The sequence below is a fragment of the Thalassophryne amazonica genome, chromosome 4 (genome assembly GCF_902500255.1).
Source record: "Thalassophryne amazonica chromosome 4, fThaAma1.1, whole genome shotgun sequence".
NCBI lineage: Eukaryota > Metazoa > Chordata > Actinopteri > Batrachoidiformes > Batrachoididae > Thalassophryne > Thalassophryne amazonica.
Window position 1 is genome coordinate 135793374 of NC_047106.1, and position 18799 is coordinate 135812172.

The window sequence follows — 18799 nt, forward strand, 5'->3', positions numbered from 1 at the left end:
TCCATAAATATATGAAGTATTCAGTTGAAGAGTTTTCACCACCACTCAAAAAAAGAAAGTATTTTTACACTACCTAGTGTTCAACGCCACCAGTGGGAGTTAGTCAGGGGCCTGCTGTCTATGTGACAGGGAACCAGGAGGGTTCTTTTCTGTCTACTTCTGGACCTGACTGCTCTTCATCAGTGGTCTGTGTGACTGTATTAAGGACCATCTAGCAGAACATGACATTTCCACTAACGTTGATGATGTCATACTGGCCAATGAGATTGACAAGCAGCTATACAAATGCAACATTGAGCATCTCAGAGTGTTTCCTGGATGGTGGAGACATACCTACTCATCTTCTGTCTCACGAGCACCTGATGACTCAGTTAAATGACAGATTCTATTTCTTCAGCTGCTCATGAGGACCCTAATTCCATCTATCCATCCATCCATAAATCTGATTTCTATACCCACTTACTGCAATCAAGGGTAAAGCGGGGGTGGAGGTGTGGCTGCAGCCTATCCAGCAATCATAGAGTGGGAGGTGGGGTATGGACAGGAAGCCTGTCTTTTCCTTTCCACAACATTGCTTGATCTGTTTGTTGCTTAAGTGCGACAGTGCACTGCTTTACATTAGATTAGATTAGACAGAATTTTATTGATCCCTTAGGAAGACTCCCTCAGGGAAATCGAGGTTCCAGCAGCATTGTATAGCAGCACACAGGGTAAGAAGCACACCGAGTATCAAAAGTGAAAGTAAAAAGGGGGGTGGCAATAGCTCAGTTGGTAGAGACGAGCCGTCTTGTGACCGAAGGGCTGGCAGTTTGAACCTGGCTCCCAACCAGTCAAAAATATGGATATTGCCATTATGTCCTTGGGCAAGACACTGAAGCCACCTTGCCTGTATGAATGAGGTGGTGGTGGTCAGAGGGGCCATAGACACAGAATGGCAGCCACGCTTCTGTCAGTTGCAGGGCAGCTGTGGCTACACTTGTAGCTTACCAACACCAGTGTGTGTGAATGTGCGAGTGAATGAATAATGCAGCTTGTAAAGCGCTTTGGGTGTCTTGAAAAGCACTCTATAAATCCAAGTTATTATAAAAAAAAAACACTTTGCAAGTATAAATACCAGACATACTGATCAATACTGGTTTACTGGCTACTACTGTTCCTCTCCTTCCCGTTGTCTGTCTTCCTGTTGCTCCTCCTCCTGCTGAGTGAGGAGTTGTACAGTCTGATGGTCTGAGGGACAAAGGAGTTTAAGTCAAAACAGACAAACAAACATGGGTATCCTCAAGTGTAAAGGATTAAAAAAATAAATCTTTTATTAAAATCATGGCTACTCTGATTTCCAGTGACAATAACTTGAAATTAAATGAAGATTCCAAAATTCACTTTCTGGACAGACAAATCTGCCTCCGAGTCTCCAAAAGGCTCAATGGATTATTGTCACAAGGTAGAATATAATAACAATACTTAAAAAAAATAATTTTCACCTGCAAAAAAAAAATAAATAAATAAATAAATTACATCCATCCAGTTCTTTTTACTGGATGTAAAAGAACTAGATCTTATCTTATTTTGGAGCATTTTAATGTGCTAAATTGAAGATGTGTTTAACTTTCTATTGTAATGAAAATTTACAAAGACTATCTTGGCATTTAAATAGTAATAACATTGTAATTACGTATATGTTAATGTGACATGTTATAAATGAATGGCAAATCAGATTGAATTGGAGTTTGTTGCGCTGTAGCTGTGTGTCTCCTGATTGGTTCTTTGCAGTGTCACTCAACACCGCTGTGAGCCAGTGGCTGCGTGAGCTGCCAATCAGAGAGCTTACGCTGACGTCAAGCAGATGCGGGCTGTGATTGGCTGTCCGCACTGCATACCTCGGCGTCGAATCGGACCGAGAGTCTCCAAAGCTCCTGTTCACCATGTTGGATCAGCGGCTCGCTTCTGTTGCCTTGTGACCCACACTTTTGTCATTCCACCGTCGGAAACCACGCTGAGCCAAAAGTGCAGCGGCTCCACTCACGTCCGGTTGGTCTCGTCAGTGTCATGTGACGCAAACACGGAGGGGCCAGTATTTGGACCGCAGGAGCGTTAGCTAGCAACAAGATGTCAGGCTGAATGTGTCGCCGAGAGGTCCAGCAGCGGGAGAAACTGACGACGGTTCGAAAGGATTTAACTTTTTTGCTGAAACGACTGCTGAATCTGTGTGAGTCAGAAGAAGAGGACGCGTGTTTCCGCTCTGGACACCGGACTGTTGATGGGGGAAACAAACTGCCTTCAGGCCACCAGCGGGGATTTCTTTTCTCATTCTTGAAAATGGTGGGCGAAGCTTGGTCGTTTTGCCGAAATGACAAGGTTTGTTTTGTGGCACGCGCTTGGCTGGAATCCTGTGCTAATATGTGAGTGATTCGGAATGCGCGAGGCCGGGGCCCTGCGTGCGGCTCGTGCGTGCACATCCCTCTGCGGCCGATCCGCAGCACTAATTACGACCCGCAGATTAGCAGCTATCCGTCAACACTGCACCGGAAGGACCGATCACCTTGGATGAGGACCCGCCTTTTAGATGCCATTTTCAGCCTGTTGGTACCCTGCAGCATCGGCGCGGGACGGACCCTGCGGCGAACTTTGACGCACTGTGACGTCCTTCGGAGTCACACGGCTTTCACCACCTCCGCCATGAAGGACGTTTAGAGAGCTGGATAGATTCGGGGGATATGGGTTTTTGTCATGATTAAGAGTTTGGGCGCGCACACTCATCACGCTACATGATCACACTGTGGTTTCCGTTTGCGCTCCAGGCGAGCCCGAGCAAGCCAGAACATTTCTGCAAAGTGGGCCACATGACAAAGAGACGGACGAGAATACTTCTCTCCCCGTAGATAGATGGAACCTGATGGTGCATCATTCTCGCCACAGATCTATTTCCTCTATGATTTCTCTTAAGTTTCTTTAACTGTCTTATCGCAGTACCGTAGGCGCACATTCAGCACTTCTCAGTGTCATTGGATGGCTCTGTGCGGTACCACGGTTACAAATGCTACAAAAAATGGCTGCTTATAACGGTGGATCCTCTGCAGTGGTTTGCCCATCACCCCCATCACCACCACCAGTTGCAGCATCTTCCGCCTCCCCACATGCACCATCATCACCACCACGCCGGCCAGCATCACTTGCCGCACCCGGGCTCTGCCGCGGCCGTGCACACGGCCCAGCAGCACTCCTCCACAGCAGCCGCTGCCGCCGTGATGCTCAACCCAGGACAGCAGCAGCCCTACTTCCCCTCTCCTGCACCCGGACAAGCCCCCGGCCCGGCAGCTGCCGCGGCTCCTGGGCAGGTTCAGGCCGCTGCCGTCAAAGCTCACCACCACCACCTGCAGCAGCAGCTGGACATAGAACCCGACAGGCCCATTGGCTACGGAGCATTTGGAGTTGTCTGGTAAGCCGCAAACACAACTTCATTTACAGCATTAATGCATTTGCGCTGCTACTAATACTTTGCAATAAAGCTGCATGTTTGGCAGAAAAGCTTTCAAGGTTTCAGTCAGTTTCACAGAGCCCAAGCAATGTCCAGTAGTTTGGTGTAATTGCGGTAGCTTTGCAGTGGTGAAACAAGCAACTTTTCATATTTGAGAAATCAGACATCAGTCAACATTAGCAGTTTTTCTTGATAAATGATTTGCTTCCGTTCCGGTGACTCTTATGCTTAGTTGGCTCTGTTGTGTGCGTGTGTTGTAATGTATATGGTGACTGGTCTTGTTCCGTATCGCCTCAGTTTTGCAAAAAGAATCACCATTTTATTCCAGGCAGCTTGATCTCTGAAGGTCTATGGACATTTTGGTGGTGCTGAGGTATGTAGAAAGGAGTAGAGGTAAATATGCTGTCCATGCAGGGAATGGAGTTCCAAGTGAGCACCCATGTAGTGGCTTAACTGAGGCCTAGCTCTGCCGTAAGACCAGTGTCGCTGACCTGAACGGTCCCCCCTCAAACATCAGTCTGCCCTGCCTTCACTGCGCATGTGTCGTTTCTGAGTGTTAGCAGTGATCCACTGTTATCATGCCGTTTCTGCTTTATAACTACACTGCAGTCATCATCTGTCTCAGCACAGATATCTGAAGCTTTTGTACAACAATCATTTCCACATAAATTCAGTATTATTCATATAAAGACGGTGGGACCAATCAGAACGATGGCAAGTAGCATGTCTGAGTCTGATATGTTGCTGCTCCTATGTCATTTCGGAGCATCAATAACGATTCACAGATTATCACATTGTTTCTGTTTTAAAACTGACTTTAGAATGATTAAGAGGTTTTACTTTGTCATCTGATGTTAATAATCACATTATTCCCTTTGATTGCTTTGGGTGTAGAGAGTCAGAGTCAGTCTGACGCAATGCACAGTGAAGGACAGACCAATTTTTAGGGGGGACCGTTTGGTCGGCAGCCCCGGCCTAACCCCAATATGGAACAGTGGGAACCCATTTCTGTCCAGGCGCACCTATTTTCTGAATATGCAGAATGTGGTAGTGGCCTTGTGCTGTGCAGATAATGGACATATACCTCATACAGATGATTACTGATTAATATCACTTTGAGCAGATGGAATCAGTTAATCAGGAAATCACCTGGTGGATGTCAGTGGCTGCAAAGAAAACCTGCACCCTCATGGCTCTTTTCTGGAACAGGTTGCCTACCCTGCTCCAAAGTGACATGCATAGTGAAGGCAGGAGGGCACCGATTTTTAGGGGGGGCCGTTCAGTCTACGACACTGGTTCAAATCCCACCCCTGCCACATTTCTTTCTGTAATGTGGAGTTGCATCAGGAAGAGCATGCAGCATAAAACGTGTGCCAAATCAACATGCTGCTCTTCCTTGGATCTGCTTGTGGCGACTCCTAGTGGGGGAAAAAAATGCGGGAGGCAGCCGAAGGGACTTACCTTGATAGCTAACATTATCAATCGATAACTAGTTTGTTTGTTTGTCAGCTTTTGTTTAAATTCAGCCTGTGGAGTCACTTGAAATCAAGCTTCAAAGAGTTTTTGGCACAGTGGCCACATTTTAACAAGCTTGTCATATCAAAACCACCAAGTCGGATGCAGTAAAGAAATGCAATATTTATTATTTACTACAGGGTTCAGCCTGCCTCATATGGTTGTATTTTGTGACCGTTTTTTGAGACAGAGCAATTATTTTGTTTATTTATTTTTAACAACCACTTGAGTTGGAAGGATTTTTATTTCCAGCTGGCTTGGGAATGTCTCGGTATCCCCCGCGAAGTGTTACAGGACTTGGCCGAGGACAGGGAGAAGCGTAGGACGAGCTGCTATGTCTGCTGCTACCGCAACCTGCACCCAGATAAGCTGGCAGAAACTGAATGAATGACTCGCACATGAGAGGCTTGCAACTTATTTTTTTTTTCATGAATGAGACTAGGCTGTGTGTGTGTGCGGGGTGGTGGTGGTATGGGAGTGATTAGCTCAACGCAGGTTCGATTAGATGCTGCCCATATATATGTGTGTGTGTGTGTGTGTTTGTGTGTGTGTGTGTATATGTGTGTGGTGTGTGTATATATGTGCATATATATATATATGTATGACAAATAGAAAAAGCAAGTGGATTTTATGTATCTGCACGAGATGCACAGCATGTACAGTCCACTGATAGATTCCGCTTTCTTTGTCAACGTGAGTGACGTGACAGATCTTTTATATTAAATTATACTATTATAGATGAAACATCTTGTCATAATCATTCATATGCTCTGTGCGCAAGTGAGACACATTGACACGCAGTGTTTTGAATATGTTGCATAATGTTCATTGCTAGTTCATGAAATTAAAGCGTGCCAGAATTTTTTTTGAGCACTTCAAAATTTCCTTGCACACTGGCACATGGCCGCGGACAGTTTAGGATGAGTTTACTCACTGGCACGCCAGATTGCATGACAGTGTGGGGACCAAATTCATGCAAGTGTCAAGGCACCTTAAGAGTGTGTTTTCTGTGCACCGGCCCGGTGTGCACCTCTGCAGAGTGAATAGAGGAGAGAGGGGTTACTGTCACTTTTTTTCCTCTCTCACTTTCTTGTAGCTATCAATGAGGTATCAAAAAAGTGAGAAAAAATAACTTTTTTAAAAATAAAGATAGAAACACTAAATGAGTTTAAAATGAAATGCCACCTCTATAATAACACTAATTTTCATTTGAACCATGAATTTGAAGTAGATGTTTTTTTGGAATTATGTCTGTAATTAGGAGTAAATTGAAATAATTTACAGTGCTAAAATTGGCTTCATTAAGAGAAGTAGGTGGGAAGTTGATCATGGAGCAACCATGTCATCAATCAATCAATCAATCAATTTTATTTATATAGCGCCAAATCACAACAAACAGTTGCCCCAAGGCGCTTTATATTGTAAGGCAAGGCCATACAATAATTACGTAAAAACCCCAACGGTCAAAACGACCCCCCTGTGAGCAAGCACTTGGCGACAGTGGGAAGGAAAACTCCCTTTTACAGGAAGAAACCTCTAGCAGAAACAGGCTCAGGGAGTGGGCAGTCTTCTGCTGGGTACTGGTTGGGGGCTGAGGGAGAGAACCAGGAAAAAGACATGCTGTGGAGGGGAGCAGGAGATCAATCACTAATGATTAAATGCAGAGTGGTGCATACAGAGCAAAAGAGAAACACTCAGTGCATCATGGGAACCCCCCAGCAGTCTAAGTCTATAGCAGCATAACTAAGGGATGTTCAGGGTCACCTGATCCAGCCCTAAACTATAAGCTTTAGCAAAACAGGAAAGTTTTAAGCCTAATCTTAAAAGTAGAGAGGGTGTCTGTCTCCTCTGATCTGAATGGGAGCTGGTCCACAGGAGAGGAGCCTGAAGCTGAAGGCTCTGCCTCCCATTCTATCTTACAACCCTAGGAACTCACAGTAAGCCTGCAGTCTGAGAGTGAAGCGCTCTATTGGGGTGATATGGTACTATGAGGTCCCTACGATAAGATGGGACCTGATTATCAAAACCCTTATAAGTAAGAAGAAGAATTTTAAAATTATTCTAGAATTACCAGGAAGCCAATGAAGAGAGGCCAATATGGGTGAGATATGCTCTCTCCTTCTAGTCCCCCGTTAGTACTCTAGCTGCAGCATTTTGAATTAACTGAAGGCTTTTCAGGGAACTTTTAGGGACAACCTGATAATAATGAATTACAATAGTCCAGCCTAGAGGAAATAAATGCATGAATTAGTTTTTCAGCATCACTCTGAGACAAGACCTTTCTAATTTTAGAGATGTTGCATAAATGCAAAAAAGCAGTCCTACATATTGTTTAATATGCGCCTTTGAATGACATATCCTGATCCAAAATGACTCCAAGATTCTCACAGTATTACTAGAGGTCAAGGTAATGCCATCCAGAGTAAGGATCTGGTTTAGACACCATGTTTCTAAGATTTGAGGGCCAAGTACAATAACTTCAGTTTTATCTGAGTTTAAAAGCAGGAAATTAGAGGTCATCCATGTCTTTATGTCTGTAAGGACATCCTGCAGTTTAGCTAATTGGTGTGTCTCCTCTGGCTTCATGGATAGATAAAGCTGGGTATCATCTGCGTAACAATGAAAATTTAAGCAATGCCGTCTAATAATACTGCCTAAGGGAAGCATGTATAAAGTGAATAAAATTTGGTCCTAGCACAGAACCTTGTGGAACTCATAATTAACTTTAGTCTGTGAAGAAGATTCCCCATTTACATGAACAAATTGTAATCTATTAGATAAATATGATTCAAACCACCGCAGCGCAGTGCCTTTAATACCTATGGCATGCTCTAATCTCTGTAATAAAATTTTATGGTCAACAGTATCAGAAGCAGCACTGGGGTCTAACAGAACAAGCACAGAGATGAGTCCACTGTCTGAGGCCATAAGAATGATCATTTGTAACCTTCACTAATGCTGTTTCTGTACTATGATGAATTCTAAAACCTGACTCTGAAACTCTTTCAAATAGACCATTCCTCTGCAGATGATGAGTTAGCTGTTTTACAACTACCCTTTCAAGACTTTGTTGAGAGCAAAGGAAGGTTGGAGATTGGGCTATAATTAGCTAAGATAGCTGGGTCCAAGTGATGGCTTTTTTAAGTATGGTTTAATTACTGCCACCTTAAAAGCCGTGTGGTACATAACCAACTAATAAAGATAGATGATCATATTTAAGATCGAAGCATTAAATAATGGTAGGGCTTCCTTGAGCAGCTGGTAGGAATGGGGGTCTAATAAACATGTTTGAATGGTTTGGATGAAGTAGGAACTAATGAACATAACTCAGACAGAACAATCAAGAGAGAAAGAGTCTAACCAAATACCGGCATCCACTGAAAGCTAGCCAAGAGAACGATATGTCTTTGGGATGGTTATGAGTAATTTTTTCTCTAATAGTTAAAATGTTCCCCATAAATCATCCCTGAAAGCCGTCTGAATTTTCCGAATGGTGTCCACCTGGAGGTCTCTACGGTTTCTGGAAAAATTTGATGCAGCAAAGCTCCAAATCGTTCAGACATGTATCGCAATAAAATCCGACGAGAGGGGTGGACCACTGCTCACACAAAGCCTGCTCACAGGCGAAATGACGCAACCGACAGGCGTGAAAAACTCACGCATGTGCACGAAGGTTCAAGCTTGGCTGATGCAATCACACGTGATTCAAATCTCATATGGGTTTTTGCAAAAAAATAAAAAGGTCGGATACTTTTCTAACAGACTCTCGTATGACACACGAGCCTAGGCTTAGCGTTAACTGATCAAATTGATGCCGATGTCTCACTGGACCAAGACACCATCATTTCAGTCTTATCGGAGTTTAAAAGTAGAAGTTTCTAGACATCCAGCTTCTCACGGCTGCAAGGCCAATCTTCTAAGGTTTTTATGTGAATGAGATTACCAGCAGTTATCGGCATGTATATCTGAGTATCATCAGCATAGCAGTGAAAGGTAATCCCAAAATGCCGTAATATGTGCCCAAGAGGTGCTATATAAAGGCTGTAAAAGCAGGGGGCCTAAGACGGACCACCTGTGGAACCCCAGATTTCATGTCACTAAGGTTAGAGGTAGTGTTACTGTACAAAACACCAGTGAGAACGCTGGTCAAGTATGACCGTCAGCCATGCAAGGGCACTTCCATAATCCCAAAATGTTTTTCCAGCCTATCAAGTAGAATATGATGATCCACGTATCAATGTAGCACTGAGATCTAAACAGCACCAGAACCGTATTGGTGTCTGAATCCATTGTAAGCAGAAGATCATTCACCACTTTAGTGAGCCATCTCTGTGGAATGATATTTTCTAAAGCAGACTGCAGTGGGCAAAGAGTATATTCTCAGTAAGATAGTTCCAGGGAGCTGCCGTGAAACCCACTTTTTCCAGAATTTAGAGGCAAAAGGATGTAATTGATATCGGCCTCTAATTTTCTATACACTAGGGTCAAGATTAGGTTTCTTAAATAATGGTTTTAGTCACTGCAGATTTGAAACATTTAGGAACAGATCCAGAAGTTATAGAAAGATTACTAATTCCAGACCGTCGGCCCAAGAGTGGGCCACAGGTCCTTAAACAGTTTTGTTTGGTATAGGCTCATATAAGCAGGTTGTGCTTTTTGTTTACGTTACAAGTTTTGTCAACATTTTGATCAGTGATATGTCATTCAAAGCGCATATTAAACAAATATGTAGGACTGCTTTTTTTGCATTTACGCAATATCTCTAAAATCAGAAAGTCTTGTCTCAGAGGATGCTGAAAAACTAATTCATGCATTTATTCCTCTAGGCTGGACTATTGTAATTCATTCTTATCAGGTTGTCCTAAAAGTTCCCTAAAAGCCTTCAGTTAATTCAAAATGCTGCAGCTAGAGACTTACTGACGGGGACTAGAAGGAGAGAGCATATCTCACCCATATTGGCCCTCTCTCATTGGCTTCCTGTTAATTCTAGATAGAATTAAAATCTTCTTCTTACTTATAAGGTTTGAATATCAGGTCCCATCTATCTTAGGGACCTCGTAGTACCCTATCACCCCAATAGAGCGCTTCGCTCTCAGACTGCAAGCTTACTTGTAGTTCCTAGGGTTGTAAGAGTAGAAAGTGGAGGCAGAGCCTTCAGCTTTCAGGCTCCCTCTCCTGTGGAACCAGCTCCCAATTCAGATCAGGGAGACAGACACCCTCTTACTTTTAAGATTAGGCTTAAACTTTCCTTTTTGCTAAGGCTTATAGTTAGGGCTGGATCAGGTGACCCTGAACCATCCCTTAGCTTATGCTGCTATGGACGTAGATGACTGGGGGGTCCCATGATGCACTGTTTCTTCTCTTCTTTTGCTCTGTATGCACCACTCTGCATTTAATCATTAGTGATCGATCTCTGCTCCCCTCACCAGCATGTCTTTTTCCTGGTCTCTCCCTCCGCCCCAACCAGTCCCAGCAGAAGACTGCCCCTCCCTGAGCCTGGTTCTGCTGGAGGTTTCTTCCTGTTAAAAGGGAGTTTTTCCTTCCACTGTAGCCAAGTGCTTGCTCACAGGGGGTCGTTTTGACCGTTGGGGTTTTACATATTATTGTATGGCCTGCCTTACAATAAAGCACCTTGGGGGCAATGTTGTTGTGATTTGGCGCTATATAAAAAAAATTGATTGATTGATTGATGCCTACTGGGATACTATCAAATTCTATAAATCTAGGTAATACCTCAGTAATGGCGCCCACCTCAATAGCAGGGTGTAGTGGCTGGGTTAAGGCATACTGGGATATGTTTAACCTAATGGCTTCCTTTTCTTCTCAAAGTAATCCAGGAAATCTTGTGCTGTAAAAGGAGAGGAACTACAGGTGGTTGTCCATGAATAAGTGTTGCCACCGTGTCGAACAAGAACTTTGAGTTATGCTTGTTTTTGTTTATCAAATCAGAGTAATAGGGCTGCTTTGTAGCCAGTAATTCATGCTTATAGTCTAAGATAGCATCAGGCCATGCAAGGTGGAATACTTCTAATTTTGAATGGCCCCATTTCCGTTCTAGACCTCTTGCCTTATGCTTGAGGTCACGTAAGTAATCAGGGATCCAAGGTGACTGTGATTTGGGAGCACGGTTTTATACAGGTGGCGCAATCTGTTGAGTTGTATGTTTTGAGCACTGAGTTTTAACTATCCACAAGGCTGTGCTGACTGATTGGTATTTTGCCACATGTGAAGCTAAGACATCAGGCAGTCCTAGCTTCAAGTTCAGGCTTAGTTGAGAGTTGATGCATCGCTGTAGTGAAATATAAGGTTGTTTCTTCCACTAAACACGGCAGCGAACTTTAAACTTAATAATTGAGTGATCAGAGACCACTGATGTAAGAGGCATGATGTCAGTACTTTGTGACAGCAATACCACATGTGAGAACCAGATCCAGGTTATTTCCACTAATGTGTGTAGAGTCCGAATGCATTGCCGAAATCCTAATGCATCCACAATTTCCATAAATGATTTGCAGAGGGGATCAGAAGGCTTATTTATGTGAACATTAAAGTCACCAATGATCATAATGTTATCTGCACTAGTTGACAAGTTGGAGATGAACGCACCAAATCTAAGAATTCAGAATATGGGCCAGGAGGCCTATATACAGTGACAAAGTAATACGGCTGATTTTTATTCTTCTGACCGTGGCAATGCGTAATATCCTGAGCAGAGCGGAGAATCAGATGCTCAAACGAGTTATATTTGTGACCCCCAACAGATTTATAAACTCAGGCAAAAACTGCAGAATAACTGAGGCGGGGGGGTTTACAAATATTGGAGATGAAAAAAAATCAAGGGGTTTAACAAAAAATGGCCACTTTGGCCAAAAAACACCTCCGTGTTGGAAACCATTCGGAAGATTCAGACGGCTTTCGGTGGCTTTTCAGTCGAGTGAGTATCCGAGAAATTGTGTAACAGCTGGGCATGCCACAACATGTCCTGTGAGACTTCCAACACAGAGGTGTTTGTTGTGCGCCATGAGCGGCTCCGTCCCAACGCGTGAACTCTGCACGTTTCATTACAAAATCTCCTGTAACAGTGGAATGTGCCGCAAAAGTGCTGATGTCCACATTTTCTGCGATTTCTCTGGTAGTCACACGACGTGCCTGATCAACACAGCCTTCACTTTGGAAATGATCTGGTCGTTTCAGCCTGTCGATGGCTGCTCGGAGCGCGGCGGGCCGTCTTTAATCCGGTTGTAATGGTCCTTAATCTGTGTGACGCTGATAGAATCTTCACCGAAAGCCATCTGAATTTCGCGAATGGTTTCCACCTGGCTGTCTGTCACAGTTTCTGAAAAAATTTTCATGGAGCAAAGCGGCAGTCGCTCAGCCATTTCCCTGACAATGAAAATCCGATGAGGGGGCTGGACCAGTGCTCACTCAAAGCCTGCCCACAGGCGAATGACGCAACCGACAGGCGTGAAAAAACTCACGCATGTGCACGAAGGTTCAAGCTTGGCTTCCCGGTGAGTAGGAAATAGTTATTGAAGAGTGGACTATTCAGGTACCATTTACATGTGCTTTTAGATTCCTTCTCAGCACTAACCCATATTGTTAAGCGGAAACTCATTACAGGACCAAGCCGCAGCTTTGCTCCTTTCAAAGGAAGAGCAGAGTATATCAGATCCTCCAGTCTATGTGGGGATGCTAGGTTCTGTTCTGTTAATTTCCAACAGGGATCAGAATTTGGGTTCAGTCAATCTGTGAGTGGTCTCAATACAAATGACAAAAAGTAATATTTAAAGTTCGGCACGGAAAGACCACCCTCCGTTTTGTGACGTTGGAGTGTTGATAGCTTCGCACGGGACAGTTTATCTCCCCAAATAAATTTAGAAACCAAAGAATGGACTTTTTTCCGATAATCAGTTGTGGGTGGTAAGGGTAACATCGAAGAAAAGAAATTTATGTGTGGTAGAATGTCCATTTTAACTATTGACACACAAGCTTGTAATAATTTTGGCAAGTGGGACCATCTATTGAGATCTGCCTTGATTTTATTATAGATGCCTTGAAAATTCTTATTCTCAATATTAGACAATGAAGGAAAAATATCCACCCCAAAGTATTTGAATTGTTTTACCGCTGAAATGTCCTGAGATCCTGAACTCGGGCTTCATTTAGAGTTTATAGGGAGTAGTGCAGATTTTGTCCAGTTGATCTTATAACGGATCAGGCTGTCGAGTGATCACCACCTGGTGGTGAGTTGAATCCGCTGGGAGGGTAGGAAGCCAGTCAGACCTGGCAAGCCCAAACGTATCGTGAGGGTCTGCTGGGAACGACTGGCGAAACCCTCTGTCAGCGAGGTCTTCAACTCCCACCTCCGGGAGAGCATCTGCCAGATTCCGCGGGAGGTTGGAGACATGGAGTCCGAGTGGACCATGTTCTCCACCTCCATTGTTGATGCGCTTACTCCTAGCTGTGATCGCAAGGTCTCTGGTGCCTGTCGTGGCGGCAATCCCCGAACCCGGTGGTGGACACCGGAAGTAAGGGATGCCGTCAAGCTGAAGAAGGAGTCCTACTTATCTTTGTTGGTAGGTGGGCAGCTGACAGGTACCGGCAGGCCAAGCGTGCTGCAGCCCGTGCGGTTGCAGAGGCAAAAACTCGGGTCTGGGAGAAGTTCGGGGAGGCTATGGAGGAGGACTATCGGTCGGCCTCGAAGAGATTCTGGCAAACCGTCCGACGCCTCAGGAGGCGGAAGCAGCTCTGACCCTGACTGGGGATGTTGTCGGGCGGTGGAAGGAGTACTTCGAGGATCTCCTCAATCCCACCGTCACGTCTTCCGAATTAAATCTCAAGATGTTGTGGGGCTGTCTTGGCTGACACGCCTCTGCAACATCGCGTGGCAATCGGGGACAGTGCCTCTGGATTGGCAGACCGGGGTGGTGGTCCCTCTGTTTACGAAGGGGGACCAGAGGGTGTGTTCCAACTATAGGGGATCACACTCCTCAGCCTCCCCGGTAAGGTCTATTCCAGAGTACTGGAGAGGAGAATTCGACCGATGGTCGAACCTCGGATTCAGGAGGAGCAGTGTGGTTTTCGTCCTGGTCGCGGCACACTGGACCAGCTCTACACGCTCCATCGGGTGCTCGAGGGTTCATGGGAGTTCGCCCAACCAGTCCACATGTATTTTGTGTATCTGGAGAAGGCGTTCGACCGTGTCCCTCGGGGCACCCTGTGGGGAGTGCTCCAGGAGTACGGGGTCCGGGGTCCTTTGCTAAGGGCTATCCGGTCCCTGTACGACCGCAGCAGGAGCTTGGTTCGCATTGCCGGTAGTAAGTTAAACCTGTTTCCAGTGCATGTTGGCCTCCGCCACGGCTACCCTTTGTCACCGGTTCTGTTCATTATTTTTATGGACAGAATTTCTAGGCGCAGCCAGGGTGTAGAGGGGGTCTGGTTTGGGAACCACAGAATCTCGTCTCTGCTGTTTGCGGATGACGTGGTTCTGTTGGCTTCGTCAAATCAGGACCATCAGCGTGCACTGGGGCGGCTTGCAGCCGAGTGTGAAGCATGCGGGATGAAAATCAGCACCTCCAAATCCGAGGCCATGGTTCTCGACCGGAAAAAGGTGCTTTACCCTCTTCAGGTCGGTGGAGTGTCCTTGCCTCAAGTGGAGGAGTTTAAGTATCTCGGGGTCTTGTTCATGAGTGAGGGATGGATGGAGCATGAGATTGATAGACGGATCGGTGCAACATCTTCAGTGATGTGGTCGCTGTATCGGACCGTCGTGGTGAAGAGAGAGCTGAGTAGGGGGGCAAAGCTCTCGATTTACCGATCGATCTACGTTCCGATCCTCACCTATGGTCATGCGATTTGGCTCATGACCGAAAGAACGAGATCGTGAGTACAAGCAGCCAAGATGAGTTTCCTTCGCAGGGTGGCTGGGCGCTCCCTTAGACATAGGGTGAGGAGCTCGGTCACTCGGGAGGAGCTCGGAGTCGAGCCACTGCTCCTCCATGTCGAAACGAGTCAGTTGAGGTGGCTCGGGCATCTTTTCTGGATGCCCCCTGGACGCCTCGCTGGAGAGGTGTTCCGGGCATGTCCCACTGGGAGGAGGCCCCGGGGAAGACCCAGGACACGCTGGAGGGACTACATCTCTCGGCTGGCTTGGGAACGCCTTGGGGTTCCCCCGGAGGAGCTGGAGGAGGTGTGTGTGGATCGGGAGGTCTGGGCGTCTTTGCTTGAGCTGCTGCCCCCGTGACCCGACTCCGGATAAAGTGGAAGAAAATGGATGGATGGATGGATGATCTTATAACCAGATAGAGAACTAAATTGGTGAAAGGTATCTAAAATATGTGGTAATGATGTGGCTGCTCTATCAAAAAATAATAATACATCATCAGCATACAGCGATATGAAATGTGAAGTGTTGTGAAAAGTGATGGGAGAAATATCTGGGTGTTGACAAATTTTCTGTGCAAGGGGCTCTAGTGACAAAAAGAAAAGGACTTAACAAGCATCCCTGTTGGCACGAGTGTTATAGGCTAAATTTGTTTGATATTATGCCATTTGTGTTTATCATTGCGGATGGGTTAATGTATAGTAGTTTTATTTATTTAATTAAAGTTGGACCCAATTTAAAACGCTGACGAACCATCCACAAGTAATCCCATTCTGGCCTATCGAAGGCTTTCTCTGCATCAAGGCTCAATACTGCACATGGTGAGGGTATACCCTTGGCAGCATGAATTACATGAAGCAGACGCCGTATGTTATCAGAAGGAAGCCGTGATTTCACAAAGCCCGTCTGGTCACTCTTAATTAGGGTTTTTATATGGGTTTCTAATCAGGAGGCCAATATAAGAGTGAAGATTTTTAGTTCTGCATTGAGGATAGACAAAGGTCTGTAATTCCCACACTGCGTGGTGTCCTTGTTTTTTTTTTTTTTGGGCAATACAGCTATCAGTGCGGCATTCTTGTCATCGAAGAAGCCACCAACTTCAACAGCTTTATGAACCATGGCTAAAAAGTACAGTCCCAGCTCATCTTAGAAAGTGAGATAGAACTCTGGGGGGATCCCATCCCATCCCCAGAGACATGCCCTTTTTCATTCCAGCTGCAGCAACCCCCAACTCAGAGTGATTGGTTCCCAAGGCGCTGTGCAGCTTCTTGCGCAAGTGTGGCGAGCTCCAAGTCTTGGAAAAAAAGGTTTTACAATTAGTTTTATCCAATGATATTTCAGATTTGTGCAAGTCTGCATAAAAGTTTTGAAAAGCAGTATTAATTTTTTTAGGAGCTGTCAGCAATTTTTGGTTCGAGCTGATAGCTGTAATGTTGGAATACTTTCCACATTTTTGCAGACTAAGAGAAAGTAAGTGACTTGGCCTAGAGCCATTAAAATAGTAGTACCTTCTAGTCCTATGCATCTGATATTCAGCTTGTAGTCTCAAAATGTTGTTCAAACTTAATCTGATTGCGTCGATTTTCTTTTGTTGTCTTCTGTTGTGCCATCCTCTTGCTGAGCCTGTTCGAGCCTTTGAAGTTGATTTTCAAGTGTATAAAATGAGATAAATGTTTTAAAAGTATTTCTAAAATGGTCACAGTAATCCTTGTTTTTGAGTAATGTGGTGTTAAAGCGCCATCTTGTGGGAATCTTGGCAAGTATAAGCTGTGAAGTGATAACACAGTGGTCAGATAAGGAGTTCAGATGAATCATAGTTGAATGAATTTCAAAGAGACATATTCAGTGACTTGGAAATGTTCATGTTTCCATCCCCTGACTTGTCTAAAGAAAACTGGCAATAAAACTGATTATTATTTACAGGTTTTATCAATTTTTAGAGATTTGCTTTCAGTGTGAGGAAGATCATTTTAGACATTTTTATTCTTTATTTTTGTTGTATTTCTTGTATTTAAAATGGCATAAACAAATTAAAATGTATGAAATTTCAAGTGTTCCATACTTTTGGAGGGCACAGTATCCTAACCTTATGATGAGTGCAAAATGAGTGTGGTATTATTGCTGTTTTGTTTAAAAATGTTTCATTTTCACTGTTGCTGCACTTTGTGTCAAATCATAGTCATATCATATATCATATTAATATGACAATAACTCAGCCACATGGGGTGTGCAGCCAGTACATTCTGAGTGCCGGTCCCAAGCCCGGATAAATGAGGAGGGTTGCGTCAGGAAGGGCATCCGGCATAAAACAAGCCAACCAACTATGCAGACTAAGAATCGAATTTACATACCGGATCGGTCGCGGCCCGGGTTAACAACGTCCGCCACTGGTGCTGTTGCCCAACAGGGTGCCGGTGGAAATTGGGCTACTGCTGGGCGAAGACGAAGAAGAGGAGGAGAACGTTTCCACAAACAGCGGGAGAAGAAGAAAACTAGAAGGGTGGAAATGAGAGTGGAGACTTGAATGTTGGTAATATGACTGGTAAAGGGAGAGAGCTGGCTGATATGATGGAGAGGAGAAAGGTAGACATATTGGGTGTGCAAGAGACCAAGTGGAAGGGAAGTAAGAGCAGGAGCATCGGCTGTGGGTACAAGTTGTTGTACCATGGTGAGGACAGGAAGAGAAATGGTGTTGGTGGTTATTTTAAAGGAAGAGTATGTTAAAAGTGTGTTGGAGGTTAAGTGAGTGTCTGACAGGGTGATGAGTGTGAAGTTGGAAATTGAAGGGGTGATGATGAATATCCAGTGCATATGCCCCACAGGTAGGTTGTGAGATGAAGGAGAAAGAAGATTTCTGGAGTGTGTTAGATGAGGTGGTGGAGAGTGAAATGAAAGAGTGGTGATAGGAGCGGATTTCAATGGGCATGTTGGTGAAGGGAACAGAGGTGATGAGGAAGTAATGGGTAGATATGGTATCAAGGATAGGAATGGGGAAGGACAGATGGTAGTTGATTTTGCAAAAAGGATTTAAATGGCTGTGGTGAATACCTACTTTAAGAAAAGGGAGGAGCACAGGGTAACATAAGAGTGGAGGAAGGTGCACACAGGTGGACTACATTCTTTATAGGAGATGCAAGCTAAAAGAAATCATAGACTGTAAGGTGATGGCAGGAGAGAGTGGCATTAGACAGCATAGGATGGTTGTTTGTCGGATGACTTTAGAGATAAAGAAGAAGAGAGTGAGAGCTCAACAAAGGATCAGATGGTGGAGCTGAAGAGGAAGGAGAACTGTTGTATGAAATTTAGCGAGCAGGTGAGAGAAGCACTGGTTGGGGGGAAGCAGTTTTGGACAACTGGAAAAGTACTGCAGATGTGGTGAGGGAGACAGCTAGGATAGTACTGGGTATGACATCTGGACAGTGGATGGAAGACAAGGAGACTTGATGGTGGAATGAAGCGGTCCAGGAAAGCATAAGGAGAAAGAGGTTGGCAAAAAGATTTGGGATAGTCAGATGAAGAAAGTAGACAGGAGTACAAGGAGATGCCGTGTAAGGCGAAAAGAGAAGTTGGAAAAGGCATATTGCGAGCTGTACAAGAAGTTGAATAGTAAGGAAGGAGAAAAGGACTTGTACCGATTGGCCAGACAAAAAAAAGATGCACATGGTAATGTGCTGACAAGTGAGGAGTGTGTGCTGAGAAGGTGGAGGGAATATTTTGAAGAGCTGATGAATATAGAAAATGAGCGAGAGAAAAGGCTGGATGATGTGGTGAGAGTAAATCAGGAAGTAAAAGAGATTAGTAAGGAAGAAGTGAGGGCTGCTATGAAGAGGATGAAGAGTGGAAAGGCAGTTGGTCCAGATGACATGCCAATGGAGGCATGGAAATGTCTAGGAGGATGGCAGTAGAGTTTCCAACCAGATTGTTTA

General features: G+C 44.7%; 1 protein-coding gene and 1 long non-coding RNA gene across 2 annotated transcripts in view; both read left to right on the forward strand.

Moving 5' to 3' along the window:
• The first annotated feature begins 2843 nt into the window (after nt 1-2843).
• nlk2 (nemo-like kinase, type 2) overlaps nt 2844-18799 on the forward strand; it is a 106387-nt gene continuing 90431 nt past the window's right edge. The window contains 3 exon segments of the mRNA XM_034168636.1: nt 2844-3039; nt 3041-3081; nt 3083-3436. Coding sequence (XP_034024527.1) covers nt 3007-3039; nt 3041-3081; nt 3083-3436 — 428 coding nt within the window. The 5' untranslated portion in view covers nt 2844-3006.
• LOC117508806 lies at nt 17904-18097 on the forward strand. The gene is made up of 2 exons (XR_004560200.1): nt 17904-17949; nt 17981-18097. It is a non-coding gene; the product is annotated as an uncharacterized LOC117508806 (long non-coding RNA).